Raw genomic sequence first — 27,289 nt, forward strand, 5'->3', positions numbered from 1 at the left:
TTAATGAGCAATACAGTGGCAGGTTCACAGCACATTTGTTCCCAGTCGTCAGGTAAATCATCTATTTCTTACTAGAGAGTCTGACATACGTATCCTCTTAGGTATGTGTGTATCTAGGCCTGCTGCTTCTTCTCCAGTTGTGGTCTGATCCATTTTCCCTCTTCTCCCAACAATGGTGGACAACAAAACTATCACAGAGTGACAAGGTACTTGGTACTTGAGAAGGTTCTTTTTGAGCCAAGAACTGAACTTTAAGAATGCTGGTATTAGAGCTGCCCCATATGACTATTGCTGGAACCCAATACTATTTTTGCAAAACCCTATCAGTACTCTGACCTCTTGTATCTTGATTTAATGGTTTATTTATTTAAGTGAGTATTAGCTACAGGTTTCTGTGGACGTAATATTAATGCAGACTGCAGTACCTACTCAATACTTGTAGATGGCAGTAGCAACGATTTTTTTTATTACAAGGCCTATAATATTAAAGGTCCCTTTAATTTGCTCTCTTAAAAGTTCTTTAACTTTGTATTGGTTTAGAAAAGGATAACATAACAAAGCACACAACAACAATCCCCACCCTCCCCCGCCCACACCAGACAGCAATTGACACATACAACATAGAAGAGGAAATTACATAAAAAAGAGAAAAAAGTAATGGGGACATTTTTTATTAAAAATAACTTTTAATAACTTTTTTTATGAATCTGAAATCAATTACTTTCAGCAGTTCAATATACTTTTGTGGTATTGTGATATCGTGTATACGAAGTATTCATGCAGCCCTGGGCAGTATCTTTTAACAAAGGGCAGAGGACATGTTTAACAGAATAATGGGTTTTAGGTATGCTATCATTACCCTTTTACCATTTAAACATGACTGAGGTTATGTCATTTATCATATAAACTATATATAACTAATTTCAGATCACAGCATTTATAGCCATTTGCACCAAGTGTAGTGTCTTTGCTTTGTAAATGTACGTAATCCCACTTTGGTTTCACATCAATTTCTTTTTTTTTTTAAATGACCTTTTCAACCAAGAGAAAGCTATTTTATTCATTCAGTTCAATTCTTATAACTAAGTAATATACCCTATACTATGCGGTACAAACAAGTCAAAGTCAAAGTCAAAGTGTTTATTGTCGCATACACCAAATTTCTTCAGCGCAGCGAAATTCTTATGACTTGGCAGCCAAAATCTACGCAGTAGACGGCATACAACAGGTAACACAAATAACATATACCAAAATAACATACCAGAAATAACATATAACATATAACAAATAACATATAACAAGTAACAACAGTTTAAAATACAAGAAGGGCAGTTTCCAGGGTGGGGAATATTACATTAAATAAGATTAAAAAAAATGTGGGTTTATATATATATGTAGCAAGTGTATTTGTATGGGTGTGAAGTACAAGGTGATGGCGACTGTTCAGTGTTGCTGATTCAGCAGCCTAACAGCCTGGGGGTAAAAACTGTTTGTGAGTCTGGTAGTCCGTGCTCGGATGCTCCGGTAGCGTCTACCAGACGGCAGCAGTGTGAATAGACCATAGCCTGGGTGGCTGTGGTCCTTGACAATGTTCCGTGCTTTTCTCAGGCATCTACTGTCGTAGATGCCCTGCACGGAAGGGAGATGGCCACCGATGATACGCTCCGCTGTCTTCACCACCCTCTGCAGGGCCTTGCGATCGGCAGCGGAGCAGCTACCATACCAGGCAGTGATGCAGCCTGAGAGGATGCCAAATTCCAAACCAAATTCTGCAGACTTCAACAATCTCTCCCCTCTGTAGCAGGTGTTCCTATATGTGCTGTATGTGTGTGTTGTGTGATTTAGAGAATCCGTTAGCCCAAGCTTTGGCTATGATGTGAGGAAAGTAGCCTACGTAAAAGTTTTTTAGTCGTCGTTTCCTAATGAACGATGATGCACATGAATTGCGAGATGCTGTAGGCTGTAGCCTGGTACCTTTCGACCAATCACGGACGCGCCGGTGGTTCAGAGCGATGAGCGTGGCTACGTGCATGAAAAGAGATCACATGCTTGGCGCTCTTGAGTTGCCAAGGAGATGGCTTAAGCCGATGCCCATGCTGTCTTCCTGAGATGTCTGCAATTTACAAAGACGAGAGACTCCGTACCACCCACAGGGAAGAAGACCAGTAGAGTAAAAAAAAAAAAAAAAACAGTGTTACCTTTCGCACCTTTTCTCCTCGGTTTCTTTCTGAATCTTGTCTTTCTTCCCTGGTTATCACTGGAGGAACAACCGCCCGACTTTTACGGTAAGGTCGATGTAAACTCTTAAAACCAATTATTCTGCTGAAATGTGTTTTTATTTCCAGAATACCTGGAATGGCGTTCCTGTTGTTACTTGTCTGAATGTTATTTAACGTATCCCTTCTCTTAACAGGCGTAGAGTAACCTACTTCATTAAGTAAACCCCGGGACTGCGATGAGAGGTCACGGTGTTAACAGAAACGTAGTCCTTAGGAATAATGATTATTTGTTGCAAAATAATGTTGTTGTCCCAAGAGACCGTACTTTGTCGTAGATGCCACAGTGTTTCACTGACAGTTCCACTGAGTCGTTCACGATGTAAGAACACCCGGGTTGTGTTTAACACATGTAGGCTACTAGAGCGGAGTCAACCGCGTAAACGGACCTAAATGCTTGGAGAACAATGTATATTTAGACCAAAGAGATTAGTTGGTGTTCTGCTGCTGGTCTGTTTCCATAGTCCGTGAAGTAGGCTACCCCTTCGTGTTAGGGTACGACCTCTGCATTGACCCCTTTTCTAGGCTCTTAGGTTTTGGCATCCGAATGCAATTTAAAATACTACATTGTCTTCACGTTTAAGTGATGGCACACGTTTAATCGGTATGCTGTGATGTCCAGGTGGTTGGAAATCATCACATCAGCAGAAACGGCACGTGCTGATACAGATACATCTTTTGTAGGGATGGATAAAATGTAGGACATAGACCACATTAATGCTGTCGTCCTACTGGTATTCAACCAAGTCAACGTGTAACTTATGACCTTACTAGTATTTCCTGCAGTTTTGATAGTCAGAATTTTTTGGTTGTGGATGCAAGGTAGAATGCAACAGGTGGAATTAATTCAAAATTCACCTTTTATAAATTAGTTATTAAGAACTGATTATTTCACTAAAATGATTCACCCAGGCTTTCAGATTTAGAAAATTCCACATCATTCAACCCATTGCATTTCATGTAATTAACATTTTTTTATCTAGCATGGTGTCAGCGAGTTCTCTGAGGAAAATGCTTACTAATGGTGGACTGTTAAAAGATCAGGCAGTCCTTGTAAAGTCCCAGATTAAAAGTCATGGGAAGGGCCCAGGTTGGGATTGAGGTTACACTCAGGGTCATTGATTAACTTGATTAACTCAGTTTAGTCACTTTAGCATAGTACGTCAAATATCTATTACACAGTATTTGCATAGGGAAAACGTATTGTAAACAAACATCAAACCTCTACAACGTCAAAAGGCATGGAGTTCACGACAATGGGAAGAAAGGTTCATGCGAAACTTTGGCAAAAGGAGTGTGTGTGTGTGTGTGTGTGTGTGTGTGTGTGTGTGTGTGTGTGTGTGTGTGTGTGTGTGTGTGTGTGTGTGTATTGACCATGGGGTTGAGGCAGCCTTGAGTCAAAGCCACAGGTGAACAGATGGCAGCGGAGCGGGTTGTTTTCCTTCCCATGGGCCACGTGGGGCTTTAAACTGAGCTAAATGACCAGGGAGAGGAGGGGTAGCCAAGGGAAGGAGGGAGGGGGTGAGAGAGAAACAGAGAGAAAAGAGATGTAAAAGAGAATAAAGATGAGACAAAGACCTGCTAGTTAAAAGGCTGGTTGGGAGAGGGCGAAAGAAAAGGAACAAGGTAAAGAGTTCAGCAGAAATGGAGAGAGAAAGGGAGCGAGTGTTGGGGGAGGAGGGAGGACCTGTCAGGCTTGATTAGACCTATCTCTGTGGGGGGGGGGGGGGGGGGGGGGTGGTTAGTGTCTCTCTGATTCCCTGTCTCACTTCCATTTCATGGTCTTTTTGTGGTGTTTCCCTCTCTCAGTGTCAGATTTCTTCCCTTTGTCCTAATTTATATGGAAAAGAAGTGATGCCACCCTCCAGGTTTGATAATGCCGCTGCGTTCATGCTGCTTGAAATTATTTTTCGATAGGGAAAGTAGTTGGATCAATTTCTATTTGAGATCATCTGTGCCATTAAACTATTAGAATTGAGATGTGCTTAGAGGGTTCCGATTTAAAACGGAACATTCTGGCTGGAAGTAGAGAGTTCTGGGAACTGACCCTGGAGAGGAACGAAGTCGGAGCGCAGGAACATAGGGACAGGTCTGGGGTGTCCTCCAAAGGCCACACAAGGCACCTTGCGGAGCCACAGGCCCATACCCGAAGTTCACTAATCCTCATTAATACCCACACTACACTTTAAATAGAAAGTAATCCATAGCAATCATGGGTCAGGTTACACAGTGTTTTAGTCCTCTTGCTCTTATCTCTCTCTCTCGCACACGGATGTCCACAATGCAATTATATTCAAACTTGTGCATTCACACAGACATACGCATTTAAACAGATACATATCCATATGTGTGGTGTTCATCTGACAACATGCATTTTAAGGTTCTATATTCTGAGAGTCGTTTATCTTAAACATTAGTCTGAATGTGAGGTAAGAACACTGAAGAACACTTTGAAGATGGATAATGTTTGTTCGTTTTTGTATGAAATTGCTAGGCAGTAAATACCTTTTCTTCCATGTCAGCTTTAGGATTTTTTTCATTTTTGGGCAAGCATGTTCCGATCCACTTCACTCAAAATGAGTTGAAAATAAAATAAAATGTTGGCCATATTGCTAACACCCTCCCCAAACACATACCGGTACACACACACACACATACACACAAGTTAAGCTTTACCTAGGAATAAGGTTCAATTTGCTTAAATATAATTTTTTTCGGTGGTATTCTTTATTTAATGTCTGAATTCAACTTGCCTGTTGTAATCTGTTGAATGTGAATCTAACTGTAGTTCAACTATACCTTTGCACTGCAGATGGGAACAAGACGATGAACACACTATGGATACCTCTGACAAGAGCACGTAGGAGCCTGTTCTTGTAACCTCTGCACGCTGAAGCAAGACACACACACACACACACACACACACACACACACACACATCCAGATATGATCACCTCACATATTAATGGCTATATCATGGACGACTCCAAAACCGGATCCGTGGTCGCAGCATGTAACAAAGCGGGAACCAATCACGGGGCGGCGGAGTGGGACGCCATGGTAGACGACACGCCCACCCCCACCGAGCCCTCTCGTTGCTCTGCCCAGATGAGGCGCATCCAGCACCACCAGGAGGAGCTGAGGAAGAAGCGGGAGGAGGACGGCCGTCTGCGGCAAGGCCAGACCAGCATCAACTCCTCGCTACGGCTCAAGAAGCTGTCCCAGGACCCCTGCCCAAAGGAGGGCATCGACAACCCCACGTTCGAGCCTGCCTATGATGGTGAAGATGCTGGATTGGGTGAGTGTGAATTGGGGTGACTCTCATGTAAAGGAATGTTCTCAAGGGCTCTTTGTGTCATCAGCATGTCTCTGCTTTCCGAACAGTTAGTTGCGTTCAAAACTCTATGGTTAAGAGGTAATCATTAAAGCTTTTAAGGGACTTGTGACAGCTCTAAGATAAAGGTACTTGACACATTCGTATGTGGACTCCTACTTGGCAAAAACACATTTCTGATTCTGAGGTATGACAGCTCAAAAGTGTGAACCATCATTTGTGTACAAAGGACAAAGGTCTGGTACTGCACAGAACCTTTGGCTTTTTCAAGAACCCAGAGGGGAACGTTTTTTCACCTCAGGATTCAGGAGGAACTACACTGCACTGCACTGAGCAGGAGATTCTCTAACTACGTTCCTTTAGTGTGACACTAATGCTCCCAATTTACAAGCTGTATTTCAGTTCTGGGATGTTTATTCGAGTGGCTCAGAGAACACTGTTAGCAATGTTACGCTCGCAGGCTCAGTCCTCAGGTAGCGCAATAACTTCTAAAATGAGTCAAAAAAATTCACCGTATAATTAGATGTATGACATTTGCTTTATGACAATACGTAAATGAACATCATTGTACATCATCAGTCTTACAGAGATCAGCGGGAAGAGCCAGATTCTAGATCAGCTATTGTGGCTGTTCCTAAAGGGTCATGGGTCACAAGGATGAGCTGGTTAGAGGGCTCCCTGTATCCCCAATTGTCAATAATGGTTGGTTTTCCGACTTGTACTGAAACATTGTGAACTCGGATGTAATGTCATTCCCAGCTCCGACTTCCGAGGTAAATGGAACGCAGCACAAATTTCCATGCCCAAAGACTGGAGGTTAAAGCTCGTTAAGAGCAGCACTGGCATGAAACAGATTCCGGGAGCATACTGCATTAAGGAAAAGCTTCACCCTAAATTAACACCAGGCTCACAAACAGCAGCAGTACACAAATATATGATGTTGATTTGTACTACCACACAAAATGTAGAGTTGGACATATATTTTCTAAAGACATAACAGGGTTAGGTGTTGGCCCAGAAATATAGCACCCTATTTCAGTATTTACTGATGTGCTGTTAGTTGAGTTGAGTCATTTGTCTTCATATTTCATTTCATGCTTTCTTCCATCTGTTAAAATAACATGGCTTAGACTTAATTTCTCTCATAAAAGAAAAAGTGTTTTCTCCACAGGTTTCAGTCTTTTCCCTAACCATCTGTTCAAGTGCAGCGTGTAGTGGATCCCTTAGTTTATGCTTTATCTCACTGTGATTACCAGAGACTACTCAGAATGCCACTATCATGCAAAGATATCATGATGGATTGTCTGTGTTCTTTATATTGACCAGGTCCTTGTGACAACAGGGCTACAATCCTGCACAGGAGATCAGAAATAGTGTTGTGGGCATAACAAATTCCTATGCTACATGAAAAGCCTAGGCCATGGGAATAGGTTCTGCGTAAGGGGCTTTGGCATTTATTCAAAAACAGGTTTTGCTCAAAGAGAAACTGGTAAACGTAGCTGAAGCGAGAGCGTGCAGTGATTTCAGCTGGCAGAGAAAGAGATCTGTTCGTGTGGTTTGGAACACTGTGGTTTGGAACACTGTCAGTGTTGTGAGCAGGTCATCAGGAACGCTTTGTGTTAGTCCAGAAACACCACAGAGACAGAAAGAGAGTGAGAGTGAGTGACGGCGTTGATTACAAGAAGCGGTAGGAGGGAGGAGACCGCTCAGTAGTCTGGGATGGCCTTTTTGTGTTTGTGCCATGAATAGTATCTCAAAAACACAAACTTACATCTAAAGTTCTTGAGAAAACACTATAGAATTTCAACCTAAAGAGATGATTGAAAGGTACACTGAGCCAGAACGGTGGATGCATATTTGAATGCAAATTTAAAGCAGCTTGTGTGATGATATGTTTTCAAAACATGCACCCTTTCATTGTCTAGTGCTTCATGCTATGTATAGATGGGCATTGCCCTCTTCTTCTTACATGACATAAGGTACGCTTAAAAATTAAAAAAGGAACCGAATTTGTCATTTATGACGAGGTAGATGGATTAGGAAGACTTAATTTTTGATATACAGCATTTCGTATTCTCCACAGGTTTCAGTCTTTTCCCTTCATTTTGATAGACAGCATTTCGTATGACATCCACAAATAATTAAAGAGAAAATTGCCTATTAAGGGAAAAGAAAGCATCACAGAATCTATGTGTCTGTCTATCCATCTATCTATCTACTGTATCTGTTTACCTATCTGTTGATCTGTCTCACTCATTGCTGTCTACCTGTCTCCATACCCTTTCTCTGGCTGACTCATACCCACTCTCAGAGGACTGCCCCCGTGATAACACTCATCTCGCAGGTAAGCCGGTATGGGTTTTTTTATGTGACGTTAACGGCTGTGGCGGCACCTCCCTCTTGGTGTAATTAATTACCTTCAGTCTCACCTCATTACCGCGTATGACCCCCGTGTCACAGCCAATAAAATGTCAGATTAACAAACGGCCTGTCTAAGGACAAGCAGAGTGTGTGAGCCCAGAGCTCCGTGTGCCGTACCAGTTTGGCTTGGACATTTTGGTCCTGGGAATTCATTCGGGTACCAGGCAAAGCTTTTTAAAGGCCCTTAAGAACCACACCGGAGTCCCAAATCATATAGGAGGACAAAGGAAGAGTCTGTTGATTCCATTTACTGTACATAGAACATAGATAGATACACAGGGTGTACAGATATACAGCCTATTAAAAGTTATTAGTTGATTCTCCTCACATGCAGTCAAATCATTAGGTTTGTGTTTTTGACATTGTATGTATTTTTAAGCAAAGGTGTTTGTGTGTGCGTGTGTATGTATAGTGGCGTGTGTATGTGTGTGTGTGTGAGAGAGAGAGAGAGAGAATGTGTGAGGATGAGTGAAAGTGAGCTTCCCAGCCACATTAGTTCAGAAAGAAAAAGGAGCATTGCCACCTTGGTTAAGTGCAATATCTTCTTACTGTGTCACCCCCTCTCTGACACACCTCATACTCACTGGTGTGTTCGTCTGTCCCAGAGCTGGACGACCTGCTGATGTCCCTGCATCAGGTGAACCACTGCCTGGGCACGGACGAGCAGACCCAGGAAGACCTGCAGCTAGTCATGCAGCTGCTGCAGACCTCGGACTTCCAGACGGCCTTCCAGCTGCACTGCACCATCGCCCTGGGCATGCAGCGCATCAGCCCCCCCTTCCCCCTCACCGCCCAGGCGCAGGGGCTCTGCCAGGAGGTACGCCAGTGTGGAGCACTAGATACTACTATTAGCTACTATTAATTAATATGTTCTTTATTTTACCATGTTTATTACATTGTAGTTAAAGTACTCCAGTATACACTGAAGTACAGTGTCCTGCATTAGATATCAGTGTTTAACAGTACTTTGATACACAGCACTTACATTCCTTGAGGCATAATCTTAATATTTACTCTAAGCCTAACCGTAGGTTTATGCTGTTACTCTTTGATACAGTGTCTTACATTGTACCTAATTGTTCAGTTCTACTGCACCTAGGGTTAGTGCAATGTAAAGTATAGTTTTACTTATTAGCAATGTATATCAGGTATGGATATTGGTATATATTATTAGTAGCCGTACTGGCACCAATCCATTAATGGGAGGCTTAATAACCCAGCAAGACAGCCAATTTATCATAGTACTGTTTGAACTGTTGAGCAAGATGTTTGTGAGAGATGCTTCAGACTGGTGTTAGGGGGTGCAGCTGTGATGTCCCGAGCAGATGGTAAGTGGTAAAGCAGCACTCCATGATTCACGCATTCCCGTCTGTTTGTGCCTTTGAGATGAATCCTGAATCCTGTAGAGGCTCAGCCGTAGGGAAAGCTAGTCGTATCAAGGGGCCAAATCCCTAAAAGAACAAAAAAAAGCATTTTGTAGTTTGTCCTGTTCAGTAGAGAAATACAACATTTTGGGAGGGATTTTCTGAATATAAGAAGATACTCCCCTCTATTATAACAGCAGGGTGTGGGGTTCCTCATCATTCCTTTTTTTTTTCTCTCTCTCTCTCTCTCTGTCCCCCAGTCGTTCTCTCTTGCTCCCTCCCTTTCTCTTTCTGTCTGTCCTTTATCCCATCTTCTTTTTATTCTTGCGGGAAACAGTCTTGAAGGAGAAACACAAACCTTAATTGCAGTGAGATAGCCGTGACTCCTTTTAGTGTTCTCTCTCTTTTACACCAGCATGGACAACTCGGTGACCGTTTCCCTTGCATATTGTGAGGTTTCTGAATATATCTGAAAGTGAGTCTGGAGAGGGAACTGTCCTTGGGTTGTCCTCTCCAGTGAGATGGGGAGTGTGTGGGAAGGAGAGGGAAGGGAGGTGTGAAATGAAAGGTTTGAGTATTAGAGCCATGCACCCATGCAGAGCAGTAATAGGGATGCTTTAAACATGAAAACGCATAAATTGAGAAAACAAAAGCATAGGTTTAAGCACACTCTCTCTCTCTCTTTCTCTCATACACACACACACACTCACACACATTCACACACCTATACACAGAGCAATGGATCTGAAGCAGGCAGCTGTGAAATTACACACACACACACACACACACACACACACCTGTGTAGTGTGCACAGCTCCCAAGTGCTTAAAAAGACTTGTTTGAGCGTCTGTGTTAATTCATCACCATTTACCATGAGTAAACTTGGAAGAAAGAGGGAGGGGGAGAAAGAAAGAGAAGAAAGGTAGAGGAAGAGAGAAGGATGAGAGGAAATATAGAGGTGGAGGGAGGGGTGGAGTTAAGGAGACAGGAAGGGATGAAGGGATAGAGTAGGAGAGGAGAAGACAGAGAGAGAAAAGGGGAGACGAAGAGAAAGAGGGAGGGGGAAGGTCCAGGAAACAGAAATCCAGTGGTTTATATCAGTAGTGTGTGTGTGTGGGGGGGGGGGGGGGGGGGGGGGTCTTATGTCAGGCCGGGTTTGGATTATTACATAATCATTAGTTTTGCAATATGCTATGGTTATGTTATGTTAGCACATGGCATTTAGGGACAGAGAAGGAGAAGGAAGATGACATTTGACCTTTTCCACCTCTAATACACGACATTTGAATTCTTTATTAATCATTTTGACACTGCAAAACCTAAAGGTGCTAAACAGTTAAAGATAAATACTATGTGTCAAGAATCCCTTGAAAAATCTGTCATACTATTTCCCCATGGTCACTGTCAACCTAACCTTATAATATCACTACCACAGTGTTTTGTGTATAAACCACTAAACCACTATGACCACTCTGAGCCACGTAACTGATATCATGTGACACTTGCCGTACCTCACACGTCACACACGTCACAGCGAGCCTCTGGGCAGCCCCCCTCATCCCATTAGCAGGTTAATTAGTATCCCTGCTACAGGCCAGAATTGTAGTGGACAACTAAAGAGTGCCTCAGTCCGTGGCTGACCTCCCCTCATCCCTGTGAATGATTAATCCTGACCCTGGCCCTGGTCCTGGTCACCCAGGTGCTGACCGGCCTGCTTATATCCTCCTGGAGTGTCTGATTGACATCCAAATGTATTAGTCACATGACATCATGTAGAGGTAAACTGTAGCCGTATGGTTATTGGCTAAGGCAACATGTTAATCTCTATTGTTTTTATAGGGAGCTTGGTGTGTTCTTCACTAGGTCTCTGACAGATTCTGCGTTGAAGCCTTGAAGGATCCTCTCTGAAAGAACCTCTAGTTGAAAGGTTCTTTGTGGGATCCTTCAACCTGGATAAAACCCTGCCAACACACTGCAAATAGAGCTACACACACACACCAGTGTTGAAACTTGCATGGATGGTTTTTCTGAACGTTTATGATCTCCATCCTTCTCTCCACCCCTCCTCTTCAGGTGGAGAACATCATCCAGTCCAGTCGGCATAAGGAGGGTCAGGAGCTGAAGGACCTGCTCACCTCACCCCACCTTCACGTAAGTAAGAATTGTCCTTGATCTGTTAGCAGAACCACATGATCCGAGAGAGGTGCACTGAAATAGGTGTCATCTGGCAGGAATGCACTAAATCGATTCGCAGAATAAGACCCTTAGAGACCGACAAAGGCTGAGTCCGTAGATGTTTGTGCCGATGTTTCTCTCCGACAGCATCCAGTCACAACAAAGAGCCATCTCTGTCTGAGGCTCCCTGATCATCTCAGACATGGCGGGTGTCAGGTGGCAGCAGACCTCTGGGCAGGTTTGCGTGCCACAGGTCGGACAGATGAGATAGAGGACAGGGCAAGCAGCCGACGGCGGGATTACGCCTGATCTCACCCTGGCCGTCTGTATTCACGCCACCAGTGCCAGGGCCAGGTGCAGCAGGCCGTGCAGCAAAGGTGCTCTTGCGCGTGTGTGTGTGTGTGTGTGTGTGTTTGTGTGTGTGTGTGTGTGTGTGTGTGTGTGTGTGTGTGTGTGTGTGTGTGTGTGTGTGTGTGTGTGTGTGTGTGTGTGTGTGTGTGTGTGTGTGTGTGATTCCTATATGTGTGATGGAACATCTGCCAACCTGTCTGTTATTTAAGATAACCAAAAAAACGTGTGGAAGAGGAGGAAAGGATGGAAAGTGTGGAATGTTAAAACTGAAGGGGGCAGAGAATGTTGTGGCATTGATGTGACTGAGAAACTGAGGAAGAGAGGGTGAAAGACAAGGAGAGAAAGAAATGAAGAGAGATAAGGGGAAGAAAAAGAGTCAGGATGTTGACAGATCTGAAGTTGTAAAATGTGTTAAGGGCATCCACACCCCCATGTGGAGTGACTGCAAAATGTTTTGTCTATGTGTGTTTGTTTGTGTGTCTTGTAGGCCTTTTCCCACCTGTGTGTGTGAGTGTTTGTGCATGTGTGTGTGCGTGTGCGTGTCTGTGTGCGTGTGTCTGTGAGTGCTGGTTTTGGGGCGTTGTGCCCGTGTGTGGTGAGCTCTCTGGCACACCCCTGTGATGGCTATTGTGGTGGTGAGTGGGATGTTTGGAGATAAGCACTGAGATCAGCGGTTCGTTCGGGGCTTAGCCTCAGCGCTACTTTCCGCTCTCACTCTCTCTCTCTCTCTCTCTCTCTCTCTCTCTCTCTCTCTCTCTCTCTCCAGCCTCAGGCTTTAGCGCATGGGAAGCCTAATTCAGGCTGACACCCATTAATCGTGGAAAGCACTGAGGTTGTCACGTCAGATGAGCCGAAGGGAGAGTCAGGGAAGGAAACGGCTGCCTGATGGCCACACTGGCTAGCGGCTAACAGCTAGCAGCTAGCAGGTCTTATGAGATGAGAGACATCTCACTGTAGACTGTGTGAAAGTCATACAATCCCATTTAAAACAAAGACGTTGGGATTTGGGCCTCTTCCCTCTTTTGTAGCGTCACAAGCTGCCCAAAGTGATCTGATGCATTTGACGCCTGCTGAGCATTAGGGACAGGACAGGGCTGATCCAGGGTCAGCAGCTATCAGAGAGCCAAATAATTTGTCCATCTCCATGACAGGTTGACTGAAATCAGGTCAGAAACTAAAATGATAAGTAGTTACTTCTTTCCAGTTTGAGCGTAATCCGTGATGATGGGCGTTAGACTAAGGTGACCAGATTTCTGAGACAAAATCCGGGGACATTTTCAGTTCAGACACGTTAACACCTCCAAAACATGTCATATTTTTGTCTTTGTAATCGAAAAACGGGGACACTGACTGGGACCTTATTCATAAAAGCAGTTTTTCTTACCCTTGTTCTTGTAAATCACAAGGGGAATGTCAAACAAAGAGTTCTCTTCTTAAAACTAATCACAAAGTGGCTGAAATGAAGAGTAGTAAAGGTAACAACCGAGATAATAAGAACCAATATCAGTGATAAGAACTTTGTTGACGTCATGCACAAGCTTCCTTGCAGTAGACCTCTGTGTTTGGCTGATAAGTGACTGGTCTCCACGGATGGGTAACAGGTGTAGGTTTTTCCAGCAAAGAAAATGTTAAGGCCATTGAGGCAACTGAATGCATTGTATTCCTATATTCTGTGTGAAAATCAGATACAGGCCCATAGACTCCAGGATCTTTGGAATTGTTTTTTAGGTATTACTATACCAAACGTGATTTAAGAAACAAACAAACAAAAAGATTCAAAATACAATTTCAGTAAAAAATGTAATTAAATCCAAGCAATGGCAAGGTGAGGGAGGGAGATATGAATAATCTAAAAAATAACAAGTTCTGTGACACACTACCAGTTGACATATTTGTTGATAAAGAATATGTGAAGTTAATGTGGGAAAAATACATTTCATTAGTGTCTTTTAAGAGATGTAGGCCTACCATTAGTCTAGGCTACCTGTAATTGTCTATCTATGTAGCCTAAGCACATGACTAATTTAAAGATTTTAGCACATTGAAACCCACTGCTTAAAATTTAACTGGTGAGACTGTTTTTGCTTCCACACAACTATCAAAGTTCAAAGTACTTTATTGTCATTGTCACACAAATAACGAGACAGACGTAAGCGGGAAGCGCAACTGGATGTACGGAAAACGAGTTCAAGGAGTATTTTCTTGCTTTCAAGTGGTTTAATTTATTGACAAGTTGCCAACTACCTCTCAATAGTAACCCAGTCTAATGAAACTGAAATATCATAGTACTGTAGTTGGTATCACTGCTAATGTTAAAAAGTTAACAAAGTTAGTTAGCAAGTAGAGCTGTGGCTGACACCTGACCGACAGATAGCTGCTGCTTAACACTCACATTGTTGCAAATTGTAGATAATAGGCTACATACATATTATAGGTTAAATAATACGACATAGATGATAAACAATGACACTTACAATAAACACCGTTCGCTAATCGCCTGTCCCAATGCTATCCTGTCTTGTACTCAATTTGCCAGAGCTAGCTGGCTGAATGAATGAATGAAAGGACGCAATCTCTCTCTGAATAAAAAAAGTAGAAGCTAAGGGCAAAGATTCTACCGCGCTGTATATTCCACCAATCAAAATACTATAAAGACGGGCATTCTAGAACATCTTTGAGCTCTGAGCTAGAGCTTGTCCCCCTGGCTGCTGGCTGGCTTGCTTGAGCCCGTGGCGTGTAGGCTACGCAACTAAACGTTTGGTCATTGTTTTCTTTCTTTTTTTTTTTTTATTTGTATCCCGGGTCTGTTGTTGGTCACAGTGAAAACCGGGGACATTTCCGGGGACAGCTCCAGCCGGGGACAGGCCACCAAAAACAGGGACTGTCTCCTGAAACCGGGGACGTCTGGTCACCTTACGTTAGACTCTCACACTTCTGTCTGCAATTCTTCTCTCTGCTTTCTATGGAACTTTTGTCAGATTGATTAGAATTAGTACTTTGTGTTTACTCTCAACGGGTCTCCTAGCCTACTGTAGCTTGTTTGTTGTCATGGATAAAAGCAACTGAAAAACAGTAAATTGATAAATAATGAATAAAAGTCAATGTTAACGTTGCCGTTACTGTGGTTACAGTTAGATTAGTGAGTTGAGGCTCTACATTTTGGTAGCCATATTTTCAGCAATGCTTAAGCTAAGATGGCATCATAACTAGGCGTTGACAGCACCATAAATAGAAGTAGCCCCTCCTAACAGCATGTCTATGAGGGTTTTACAGACGCCACTGGGCCACTGAATGGCCCCTCATTAGCGTCCCCTGACAGCCGTGTCTGCTTTGTTGATTGGCATGTCCATGGTCAACACTTGACACACACACACACACACACACACACACACACACACACACATGTAAAGACAATAATTGCATTGGGTCTTGCTTCATCTGTTCCATATATATATATATATATATATATATATATATATATATACGTTTATTGAAGTGACACGTTTTGTTTGAGCAGCAGCAACAGGTGTTTTTTTGTCTTGATGTTTCAGTCTAGAGACTGAAAGAGGTGTTTTGTTTTTCCTTTGGTTAATACCCTCTTTCTCCTATCTTCCCTCTCACTGCCATATCTCTTCTTTTCCCCTGTTCATCCCTCCATCTCTCTGACTCTCTATCTGTATCATTCCATTCCTGCCTCTATCTCTTTTCTCCTATCCCCCATCTCCTTCTCTCCCACTCCTCCCTCTCTTTCTCTCTCTTTCTCCCCCTCTCTCTCTTTTCTCCTATCTCCCTCTCTCCCACTCTTCTCTCTCTATCTCCCCCTTACTTTCTCTCTCTATCTCCCCCTCTCTTTCTCTCTCTATCTCCCCCTCTCTCTGCTAGGCTCTGATGGAGGCTCATGATAGTGTGGCGGAGCAGGAACTGGACCCTGAGCCCAGTCAAACCACCCTGACTCAGTATGGAGACACTGTCAAACTCGTACGGCTACAGAAGTCTATTGACGTCCCCCTGGTAGGTTTTACTAACACTAAACAAACACACACACACACACACACACACACACACACACAGATATAGATACACACGTTATTCTCCTCTATGTGTACGTGAGTAATTACTTAAGCTACTTAAGATGGTTAAAAGGTCAGCTGTGTTCTTTGAGTCCTGTGCTCTTTGAGAATGAAGAATAACCGAGAATGTGTGTGTGTGTGTGTGTGTGTGTGTGTGTGTGTGTGTGTGTGTGTGGCCGTGGCCGTGGCCGTGGCCGTGGGTGTATGTTTGCATGACCGTGTGTTTGTGTGTGTGTGTGTGTGTCAGGGTGCAACGGTGCGTAATGAGCAGCAGCGTGTGGTGGTGAGCCGCGTGGTGAAAGGGGGAGCGGTGGAGCGTAGCGGGCTGCTGAGGGAGGAGGACGAGATCCTGGAGATCAACGGCATCCCAGTCAGGGGCAAGAGCATCAACGAGGTGCAGGAAATGATGGTAAAGACAAACACGCACTCACACACACACATAAACATATAGACACACAAACACCTGTACACACTAATAACTCACAGGCATGTACTTCTGACTCTAAATCTTATAATGGTCCAACTTGTTTGTCATGGTGTAGATGTGTTGTGCATGTATGTGTGTGTGTGTGTGTGTGTGTGTGTGTGTGTGTGTGTGTGTGTGTGTGTGTGTGTGTGTGTGTGTGTAGGGTTGTGTTGGCAGGGTTTTATCAGTCTACTATTTGTATGAAGTGGCTGAGGTGTGCCTCCACAGACATGTGTAATGAACGTTTGTTTCTCTCTCTCTGTGCAGTTCACCTTGAAGGGCACTCTCACCCTCCTGCTCATCCCCTCCTCCCTCGACATACAATTAAACCGGCAAAATGTGGTGAGTTTTTCTGTGTGTGGGTTTGTGTCTGTGTGTGTTTGTGCACTGTACATAAGGTAGAAATAAGTAGTTTGCCACAGTGCTTGAATCACTCAAAAAATCACAGCCCCTTCCTTCAGACCCCTCGAAAGCCACTCCTCCAAAACACATGAACGCGCACTGCCTGACTACTGGAGCACAAGTCCACGAGAGAGAGAGAGAGAGAGAGAGAGAGAACGTTCAGTGTTGGCGAGAAGACTGCGACGAATTGTTGTCATCACTAACCGTATCTAACTGCCTTATGTCTCATTCTCACAACTACAAAAACACACAAATAAGCTACATCACCGCACCACAAAACTTGCTCACAACTACAATGCAAACGCCTACCAACATACACAGATAGATTACATAAAAGGTACGTGTAAACATAGCTACATAGTCTACTAGCGTTAGCATTGGGTTAATACATAAGCTGCATAAGTAGCTAGCTACGTTGGCTACATAGTTCAGGAAAATAACAAATTCCTCCAAAAACAAACCAGATAATTACCTATCCAACAGAACCAACAACCATGGCATCATTTTTCAGTCCCTTAAACACCCTCCCAACTCCCGTCGTTAGCTTCTGATTTCCTGGGGCTGTGTTGGGTTGAAGATGTGGGTTATAGCCAAACACCACCGGCAATAAACCAACAACATGGGCAGATTGCGCAGGTAGGCAGGTAGAGAGGCAGGTACGCCATCCAATCATTTCTTCCGGCTGCCACAGATGAAAGATTGTTTTTCTTTTTGTTGTCAGAGCATTTCATTTATTCATTGCTATCGGGATGTAAAGCGGATTTCAAGAGACGTAACAACAATTTCTTCTGAAATAAATCGCCTACTAGGCCGCAACATGAACACTGTTTTCGTTTCAACCCGCTCCACAGGCGCGCATCTACACAATCTTTAGCTCATAAAAAAGAACGAGTCGTGCTTAGCTACCAAAAAAAAGTTCGTCGCTGACTTTCCAGTCAATTTTTGGTGCGTCTATGTTTTATGCCGAACTAGTTTCTTCAGAGCGCACAAGGATCTTGGTCGCGAGTGCTGGCACTTTTCGACACGTGATCGTTCTACACCAATGAGGTAGCTGCTTTTTGTCAACAGAATGGCAAGATGGCGGCTCCCGTGGTTAGATTCAACGTTACCGATAAAGAGGAAAACACCCGAACATCCTCAAAAGTGGGCTAAATAGATTCTAAATAGTGCTGTATACATAGCCGCGTCCCATAAGAACAATGAGGCAAATATACGATAATGTTATGCTTATGTTAAGTCATTTAGATCAAGTTTGACATACCTGGGAATACACCTTACTGACGATTTAACATGGACTGTGAACACCCAGCACACACTGAAGAAATCAAGGCAAAGACTGTACTTCCTACGTCAGCTGAGGAAGTTCATAGCATCAGCACCCATCAGCTGTGTGTCCTGACAGCATCATCACTTGGTATGGGAACTGTACAGCCTGTGACTGCAGTGCCGCATCATCAGAGCACCTCTCCCTATTCTGCAGGAGACCTACAAGAGAAGACTACGTACCAGGGCCCAAAGTATTGTAAAGGACTCCTAACATCCCTGACCATGGACTTTTCAAAACACTGAGGTCAGGCAAACGTCTCTGCTGCTACAAGACCAGAACAGAGAGACTGAGGAGGAGCTTCTTTCCTCAAGCATTCCGTATCCTGAACACACACAATGACTACATGCTTTACGTTAGTATTTCTATGTATGTGACAAATAAACCTCCTTCCTTGTATCAATAAAAGGCAGTAATTGTACTTATACCAATGACCATTTGTTCTTTCGTTCATTCATTCATTCATTCATTCTTCCACAAATTAAAACAACACTGATGAAGCATAAAAACAATCTTTATGAAAAATATGATATATAAAACTGTACAAAACTAAATAAGAAATAACAGATTAAGGACACTCAGTCCTCACTGTCAGTGTCAGGAGAGTTATCTTCCAGTTCCTCAGTTTCTTTTGTGTTGGCACAATTACAGCAACGACATAAGTCTGTGTAACACAGTCCTGCAGAAAAACAGGAACATCTTCCTGTCTCACAGGCACCTTTGCAGCCGCAGTGTATCACATGCAAAACACTGTCAGGGGCCGGATTTCTGGTCATCCAGGTGCAAGGTCCCATCCTCTATTTGCCAACCACATTCAGCAGGTGATGGAGCACTTATATTTTGTTTGCTGATGACACCTTGGTAATGTGAATGATACGTGTCCTGTTGCCAGTCCCTGTGAAAACATATAAACTGCATGGCAAATCTGTCTGCACACTTACAGCAATGACTGCCACATCAGTGTCAGAGCTCTTGATAATGACAGCTTTATGCTCCCGTGCAGCATGTTGTGCATGTAAAAACAACAACAGGTCTTCAACAACACGAACAGACTGTACACCCTCCTTAACAGTCACACAGTGACATTGATTTGTATGTGCGATGTACAATCAGAGGTTTTTGCCCACTATTGTAAGGTCTGCATTTTTCCATGCAACATACAGGAATTCGGCAAGTGCTTCCTTATTTGTTCCTTCTGAGAGAAACTTTTTCCATTGGGTTGGGGTCCTCTGATCCGGATCTAAGATTTGTATGCGTTGTGACCCTGCATCAGCTCTACGTGACCGTTCTAGGTTTTTGATACTGATGGGGGAAATCACGAGTCAGCCTCTTCTTCAACATATCCTGTCTGCAACACAACAAAACAGTGACAATTAAGAGTCACAGGAGTATCATGAAAAGCAGAGAGTGGTGGAGGTGGTACAAGACATAACAGGCTAGAACCTATCTGCCATACAGCACATTTAACACCAAAGATGCCCAAGAAAGGCACACAACATCACTAACCACACCACACACACCACACACACCACACACACACACACACACACACACACACACACACACACACACACACACACACCAGCTATTCTCCTTGTTGCCAACTGGTACATGTCTGTGCAAACAGCAAGACTTAAAAACAGTTTCTCAGGCCTGTCACACACATGTTGTGTAAAGCTGGACTTGCACATGACAAATAATAAGACTTGAGAGAAAAATGCATTGCAGTTACCTGTAGTTTGAAGCATCAAGGCCTTCATTGGCTTTCACCAGTTCAATTAAGGCCTTCCTCAGCTGGCCCATGCATCCTCGGGAATATTTTCAAACTCCACATCAACACAGTGTTTGAAGTTCTCAGCCATGTCTCGAGACTCACCCTCCAACCCGAGCCACGTTTGTAGGCTTGTCCTGTATGTATTCCATTGTGTAGTGGTGAAATAATGTACCTCCTCGTGCTTGACTGAAGTAATACGCATAAAACAATGTTTGTTTTTTGATTTATTAAGACATTCCGGTGTATTTTCTTCGTCTTCCGTACTGCACGACGAAGGCATGGTGGACGCCATCTTGCAACTCTGTTGACAAAAAGCAGCTACCTTATTGGTGTAGCATGATCACGTGTCGAAAAGTGCCAGCACTCGCGACCAAGATCCTTGTGCGCTCTGAAGAAACTAGTTCGGCATAAAACATAGACGCACCAAAAATTGACTGGAAAGTCAGCGACGAACTTTTTTTTGGTAGCTAAGCACGACTCGTTCTTTTTTATGAGCTAAAGATTGTGTAGATGCGCGCCTGTGGAGCGGGATTCGTTTTCTAAAGGACTTTTCGTGGTTCATGTTGCGGCCTATACCCTGCCTTTAAGAAGTGTGTGAAATGTTTGTGTGTGTGTGTATAACACACACTTACACATACAGTATGTAAGTCTTTACCATTATGTTCCCACCTGTCTCCAGGATTGCATACTCACACCCTGCTCTCTCTCTCTCTCCCCCTCAGATGCATGTGAGGGCTTACTTTGACTACGACCCCACAGAGGACCCATACCTTCCGTGCCGGGAGCTGGGCCTGTCCTTCCAGCGGGGGGACATCCTACACATCATCAGCCAAGACGACCCCAACTGGTGGCAAGCCTACCGGGATGGGGAGGAGGACAACCAGCCCCTCGCTGGCCTCATCCCTGGTAAGAGGCTTCAGGTGTCATTGGGGCTCTACTGGGTATGTAGATTTAGGGGGTTGTTTCAAGCAGCAAGGCACATTTCTAAACTTAAAATTAGTGTGGTGTGAGGCAAAATAGGGCGCTGGAAATTGGAGATCTCTTCAAGGTATTTTTTAACCTTTAATGTGTCCACACACATTTCACCTGGGACCTGTCCAATACAGCCATAGTGTTCCAGATCTGTTGGTTTCACTTAGTCAGTCTCAACTTGGAGATTTTTGTGTTTTTCCCAGGAGAGTAAACATGTCTCAATCAAGCCATGGTTGAATTCTCTTCTTGTGGAGATGTGACACTTCCTTAAGATTAAGCTTCATGTACAGGCGATGAGTCATGCTTCTAAATCCCTGCCTTGTTTTTCCTGCCTTTTATTTACTACACACCCTTTTTCTCTCACCTTAATAGGAAAGACCTTTCAGCAACAGAGGGAAACTCTGAAGAAGATCATAACAGACAAGAACCCAGAAAACGCAGGTAAGAGCTCACACCCATCCATAGACATATGCCCATAACCCCGTGTACACAAATACACGTAAACACGATCATTTCAAACAGGGGGGTATTCGTCGTAGCTCACTAAGCGGTTTAGCGAGCTAATTTTCAGGCTAAGATAAAAAACGCCCCTCTTTTTGGTTTGTGGAAGCAACTTTTGATAAATCACCATAGTAACATATCGATTAGCACTAACCTGCTCCAACGCAGGCTAATTTAAGTGTAGCTGGATAAGCTTGCCACACCCCCGGAAAAAGGAGGGATCCCATTGAGCAAGGACTGATATTAGATAGTTAGATTAGCGGAGGGAGAGAGTTCTTTGCGATCGCCAAGATCCATTATTCTTGTACGAGCGCTACCGATTCAGCCGACAAGGAATCATTCATTTACAAGACCTTCTCGAGTCATTTATTGCAAACACCACAGTCGAACATTGACTGTCTTGCGCTTTTTTGCGAGTGGTACATTTCTGTAGTGTCGGTGATGCGGAGAACAAAGCACTCATAATTATATGAGTGTTATTAGTACACCATAGCATATCATTATTGTAGAAAATGATTAAGGTGGACTCATGATAAGAATAGAGAGAAATACAGACAATTTATTTTCACTGCTTCAATTTATTGCATTTGTTATTAATAGCCTCCATTTAGTCATTTAACAGACGCTTTTATTCAAAGCGACTTAGAAGGAAATGTAAAACTACATCGAGGAAGGAGGTGAGGGGATTCGAACTAGCAACCTTGCAGTTTCGAACCGGTAGAGGGATCCTCTGTACCAGTTGACACTTGCCGTCAGATATTCATACATAGATATCACCCTATAAACATGCCAACACACCTTGCTCTCACAGCGGCGGCGGTGTTGAATTTTGCCATGATTATGGTCTTGTATTCTTCATAAGCGTTCATGTTCATCTCCTGCTCGCCAGCGGAGAAAAAAAGAGCCCTTTTCTTTGAGTTTAGAACCATTATACCGTTAGAAAATCATTGTTTTGGTGATCTACCTTTCCTGCCTTTTGAAGTAGGACGTGCAGGCGCAATAGCCCTGATAAGTTTAGCCTGGTTGAAATTAACCACATGATTTGGATGCGGATGAGCCGTTGACGAACCGATATTTGCTGTTCTCAATCAGCGCGCTAATGTTAACAGGCTAAAAGGACAATTGATTAACTTAGCTTCAACCCTTACGACGAATGGGGCCCAGAGCATTGTCTCTCGGTGTGGTAGTATCTGCGTTTGTCTTTGAAGTGCCTCTCTCAAACCTCCGGCACTCTTCTCTCAGGAAAGATCTGGTGCGCCAAGAGCAAGGACAAGAACAAGAAACCGAGAAAGAGGAATGTGCGCAAACCCGACAGAAACACAGGTGAGCAAACACATCAGATAACACAGAAATAAACACACACGCGGACACACACACACACACACACACACACACACACACACACACACACACACACACACACACACACACACAGACGTAGGCACACTCAAACTTGCATAGAGGTGTCTGCATATAACCTGATGGGGACAGTTGAGTTCAAATCTCCCAGTCTCCCAGGTTTGTGTGCATGTGTCATCTTTGTGTGCCTCTGCATGGTTGTGTGTGTGTGTGTGTGTCTGTCTCTCTGTCTGTCTGTCTGTCTGTCTGTCTGTCTGTCTGTCTGTGCCTATGTGGGAGTTAATTCCTAAAGCTCCCAACCTCCCAGACACCCTTATCACGGTAGCCAAGAGTCTGGGCACGCTCAGTAGGGGGCTAAGCACTTCAGAGTGTCTGTGAGATTGTAGTCCTCCTTAACTACTGTCCCACTGTCCCCGCACTGCTGCTGTGGTCTGGGTCCTAAAGCCATCCAAATGCTATACTTCCTCCTCCAATAGTTGTGTTATACCAGCACATAATTAGCATCATTGTGTCATTGTTTGTCAGGTTATGGGCAGTAGTGATAGGGATACATAATACAGAAATCTAAATCTCTCACAAGGTTTCACAACGCAGTCATAAGCCAACATTTAGCTCTATTGTAGCTGTGGTGAATTCCAAGTCAACAAAGATGTTAAGAGATGCGGTTAATTTGTTTGCGGAATTTAATTGATTTTTTTGCAGCATTTTGTTATAGCCTTAGCAGCTATTTCAGACCATTTGCAATGTGTTTGGATCGTGCATCAAGGCTTTAGAATGCAACTTCAATTGAAACACATTTCATGATATCATGACCCTTATTTCTCTCCTTGTTTCAGAGCGCCACATTGAAGATATTTTGACTTATGAGGAGATGGCTCTATACCACCAGCCAGCCAATCGCAAGCGGCCCATCGCTCTGATAGGCCCGCCCAACAAGCGGCAGGACGACCTGAAGAGGAGGCTACTGGGCGCCGAGCCGGACCGGTTCGCCAGCGCTGTGCCACGTAAGACCATCACTCACACACTCACTCGTGGTCAGACCGTCCCTTTTTTGCCACACAGGAGCAGTTCACACACTCACTCACAAAAACCCTCCAACACACACACACACACACACACACACACACACACACACACACACAGCCAACAGTGTTGTGTCAAGACCTCCAGACTCCCATACGCAGAGAGGAACACCCAGCCGATACTCTCCTGAGAGTAGCGCAACTGTACTCAAGCAATGCTAATGCAATGCCTAGAATTTGCCTTTAGAATGATCTTGAGCTTCCAATGCTGTAATCATTTTACAACTATTGAGGCTTAGTGCCACACAGGTGTAATGGACTGTTATGCCTGCCTATACAAACAGATAGTTTGTACACACTTCATGTCTGTAGCCAGTAAACAGATGGAAAAGGAACAAGTACTCTCTTATTGGTGTTTAAATTGTTTCTTCATCCCTTCATCGCTCCAAACCCTCCTCCTCCTCCACACCACCACGTCCCTCAGACACCACCCGCACCCCCCGCTCTCATGAGGTGAATGGGCGCGAGTACAACTTTGTGTCGCGGCTGGACTTCGAGACGGACCTGTCTACCGGAAAGTTCCTGGAGTCGGGCGAGTTCGAGAAGATCCTTTACGGGACCACCTCCGACTCTGTCAGACAGGTGGTCAACTCAGGACGCATCTGCCTGCTCTGTCTGCAGACCAAGGTAGGCATGTGCAAATGTGTATGTGTGTGAGTGTGCATGTGTGTTTCCTTGCAAACTTGCAAATAACAGAATGTTATGCTATTTTTCATGATTGTGTGTGTGTGTGTCTGAGCCAGTCTTTGTTCATGCTTGTGTGTGTCTGTATCTGTGCATCTCTGTGTTATTTGAACTAAGTTGCAGTGAAGATGCACATTGATTTCATCAAGTGTATTTTCAGCAGGCCCTGTTGTCCCTAGCCTCTTGTAGTTCTGAGCATGCACTGGTTTTGATCAGGGCTTGTGTTCTCTGGCAGAGGCTCTCTCAGGGCTGAGCGGGTTTAACCTCCGAGTGAGCTGACATGGCCCTGTTACACAAACCCTTTCTCCACAAATAGCAGAAGACTAGCAAATCGCTAGAGGACATGTCTCTCACCAGAACAATCGGGGCTCTTCCCAAAACCTAATATCAGGAATTAACGTTTTGAATTTAAATCAAGTCGAAACTTATTTGTCTGCAGGATGGGAGATCAACATGAGAAGTAGATACAAGGTCAGAATTGAAAGACAAATATTACGTTTTCATTTTTGTCTGTATCAACAGCATTGAATCACCAACTGCTCTCTGTTCTCAGATTGCTTATGGTGTGGGTCTCCTTTGTCTCAGTAGAGCTAGTGCACACATTGTGAACTGTCTTTGTTCTTCGTGGTTTGGATTCAAACATTTTATTACTTCGTGGTTTTGTTAGAAACATTATCGTTGAAAAGGATCTAAAATATTTTCCCCCTCCTCATTCCTCCTCTCCCCTATTCTTTTTTTCTTATGTAGTCTCTGCGAGTGCTGCGCGCCTCCAACCTGAAGCCCTATGTCATCTTCATCGCGCCACCCTCCCTGGAGAGATTGCGCACCCTGCTGTCCAGTGATGGAAGTGCATCCAAGGTGAGTTAAAAAAAATGGAACTCTCAAGTGTAGCAATGGCTCATGCTCACATTAAGTTGCTTTGAAAAGTATGATTTCACTGCAGTGTACATAACTGCCTAAGACAGCGAGGGTTTGAAACAGAAGTGGTTCAGTGGATTGAAAGGCTGTTTATGGAGTGATGGTTGGCTTTGGCATGTCACGGTTTTCATTTGTCATTCCTGTCGAAATATGATCCACCTTTCTGCCCTAAAGCTAAATATGATGAAATGTAATATTCAGCCTATGTTGAGATATGAATTAAAAATATATATTACAAAAGTTAATGACATAAATGTTTCTTGCACTGTCTTATATGTTTAGCACAACTGAGGATAACTCAGTTGAACTCTTGGTAAAATCTCCCACATGCTACGTCCCCATTTACTAAAAGGGAGCTATCATCTTTGACTATGCGCACTGGTCTCCATTTCCTATTTCCCTTCTACCCTCCAGGCCGAGGATCTGAAGGACGTGGTGGAGAAGGCCCGTGAGATGGAGCAAAACTTTGCCCACCTGTTCGACGCCATCGTAATCCACGACGACCAGGAACGGGCCTACCAGGAGCTGAAGCGCCTCATAGACAAACTGGACACAGAGCCCCAGTGGGTGCCCTCCTCGTGGCTCTGCTGAGGAGCCTGAGCAGTAACGACACTCCCCTAATGCCTTTAGCGCTGGCAGTGCTTCTCCAGTTCAGTGAACTGACCTGGGAACAGAGACAACTGCTAGCTGTTGTTGGCTGTTAAGACGTGAACTGTAAAATCGTTCAGACCTGGAGAGATTAGCGAATAATCTGATTCCAGGTCAGTTAAGGGGCAGCTGTGGGGACAGGAAGTGGAGCGAGGACTCATTTCCCAGCAGACTCTGTCATAAGGGGAGACACTTCCTGCCACGTGGAAGAAAGAAAAGGAGGTGGGCCATTGGTAGAATGCCTGCAAATGGTTGCCATAGAGATTAACTATTTAGTTTGAAGGTGAAAATCAGTAGGCCATTATGTCTGACTTTTGGAAAAAGGGGATCTTAGGAGGGAATTTTATAGGAATAGTGTGAATGTGTTTTTTTTGCTGTTACGTTGTCATTGACAGATCAATGTATTTATAAACTTCCATAGGAGACATATTTCTACTGTACCATGTGTAATATGTATATAATACCTGTAAATGCTTTTGTAGATCAGAATCTAAAGTTCAATAATGTGTGGAATGCAGAAATCCTGTCCATTAGTCAACATATTCATTTTTACGACCTCTCTAGCAGGTACATATTAAAAAAAAGTAATAATCCAGAGCTGTCTTTCAGAATTGTCTCAGCAGGGTAGTTTTGGAGCCACAAATGTCTGCATCCTAAAGGCAGAGTGCTGACTTGCAGACTGAAAAATCGTCTGAAAAAGGACTCTTTTAAAAAGGTCTTTGACTATTTTCACGAACCTCTTGTGAAACATGTCTGGTCTTACATTTTTCATTATTTATTTCTTCTGTTATGTATTAACTTTATTTAGGTACATATTAGGCACAAATTGAGCTGTGAATCTGTATCTGAATGTATTTCAATCCTATGGTAACACGGCCAAATATTATCATCAGTATTCAAACCAAGTTGTATTCTCTAAAGATATTGAAAACTGTCAATAAAGAGGATGCTTGCATTTGACTGAAGCTGTACAGTATTTTTCTATTCCCTCTTATTGTTAACAATCTTGCAAATTGGTAATATTTTAAGAATGAAAATACACATAGAAGGTGAGAAAAAAGATGGAAGAGCTAATTAATGATCATGTCCAAGTGTAAAATGGCTCACATTCTACAATGCTATGTGAAAGCTGTTTGTGAAAGTTGTGTCAGCGCATTGCTAATGCAGT

At 43.6% G+C, this 27,289-nt stretch overlaps 1 protein-coding gene across 1 annotated transcript; it reads left to right on the top strand.

Moving 5' to 3' along the window:
• Positions 1–1,682: 1,682 nt before the first annotated feature.
• pals1b (protein associated with LIN7 1, MAGUK family member b) lies at positions 1,683–27,081 on the top strand. The gene is made up of 15 exons (XM_031581549.2): positions 1,683–2,285; positions 5,089–5,574; positions 7,922–7,954; positions 8,637–8,848; positions 11,469–11,546; positions 15,804–15,932; positions 16,239–16,400; positions 16,725–16,799; positions 20,680–20,863; positions 21,302–21,370; positions 22,673–22,753; positions 23,626–23,793; positions 24,296–24,498; positions 25,303–25,413; positions 25,888–27,081. The coding sequence occupies exons 2-15, from the start codon at positions 5,223–5,225 to the stop codon at positions 26,062–26,064; spliced, it is 2,034 nt and encodes a 677-aa protein (XP_031437409.1). The 5' UTR covers positions 1,683–2,285; positions 5,089–5,222; the 3' UTR covers positions 26,065–27,081.
• The last annotated feature ends 208 nt before the right edge of the window (positions 27,082–27,289 follow it).

This window comes from Clupea harengus, chromosome 15, assembly GCF_900700415.2.
Source record: "Clupea harengus chromosome 15, Ch_v2.0.2, whole genome shotgun sequence".
NCBI classification, from domain to species: Eukaryota; Metazoa; Chordata; class Actinopteri; order Clupeiformes; family Clupeidae; genus Clupea; species Clupea harengus.

Excerpts from the sequence above, each read along its gene's own strand:
- pals1b (XM_031581549.2), top strand. The coding sequence starts at position 5,223 with ATGATCACCTCACATATTAATGGCTATATCATGGACGACTCCAAAACC. Across the intron at positions 23,794-24,295 it reads GTTCGCCAGCGCTGTGCCAC|ACACCACCCGCACCCCCCGC; the intron begins GTAAGACCATCA and ends CACGTCCCTCAG. Across the intron at positions 25,414-25,887 it reads GTGATGGAAGTGCATCCAAG|GCCGAGGATCTGAAGGACGT; the intron begins GTGAGTTAAAAA and ends TCTACCCTCCAG.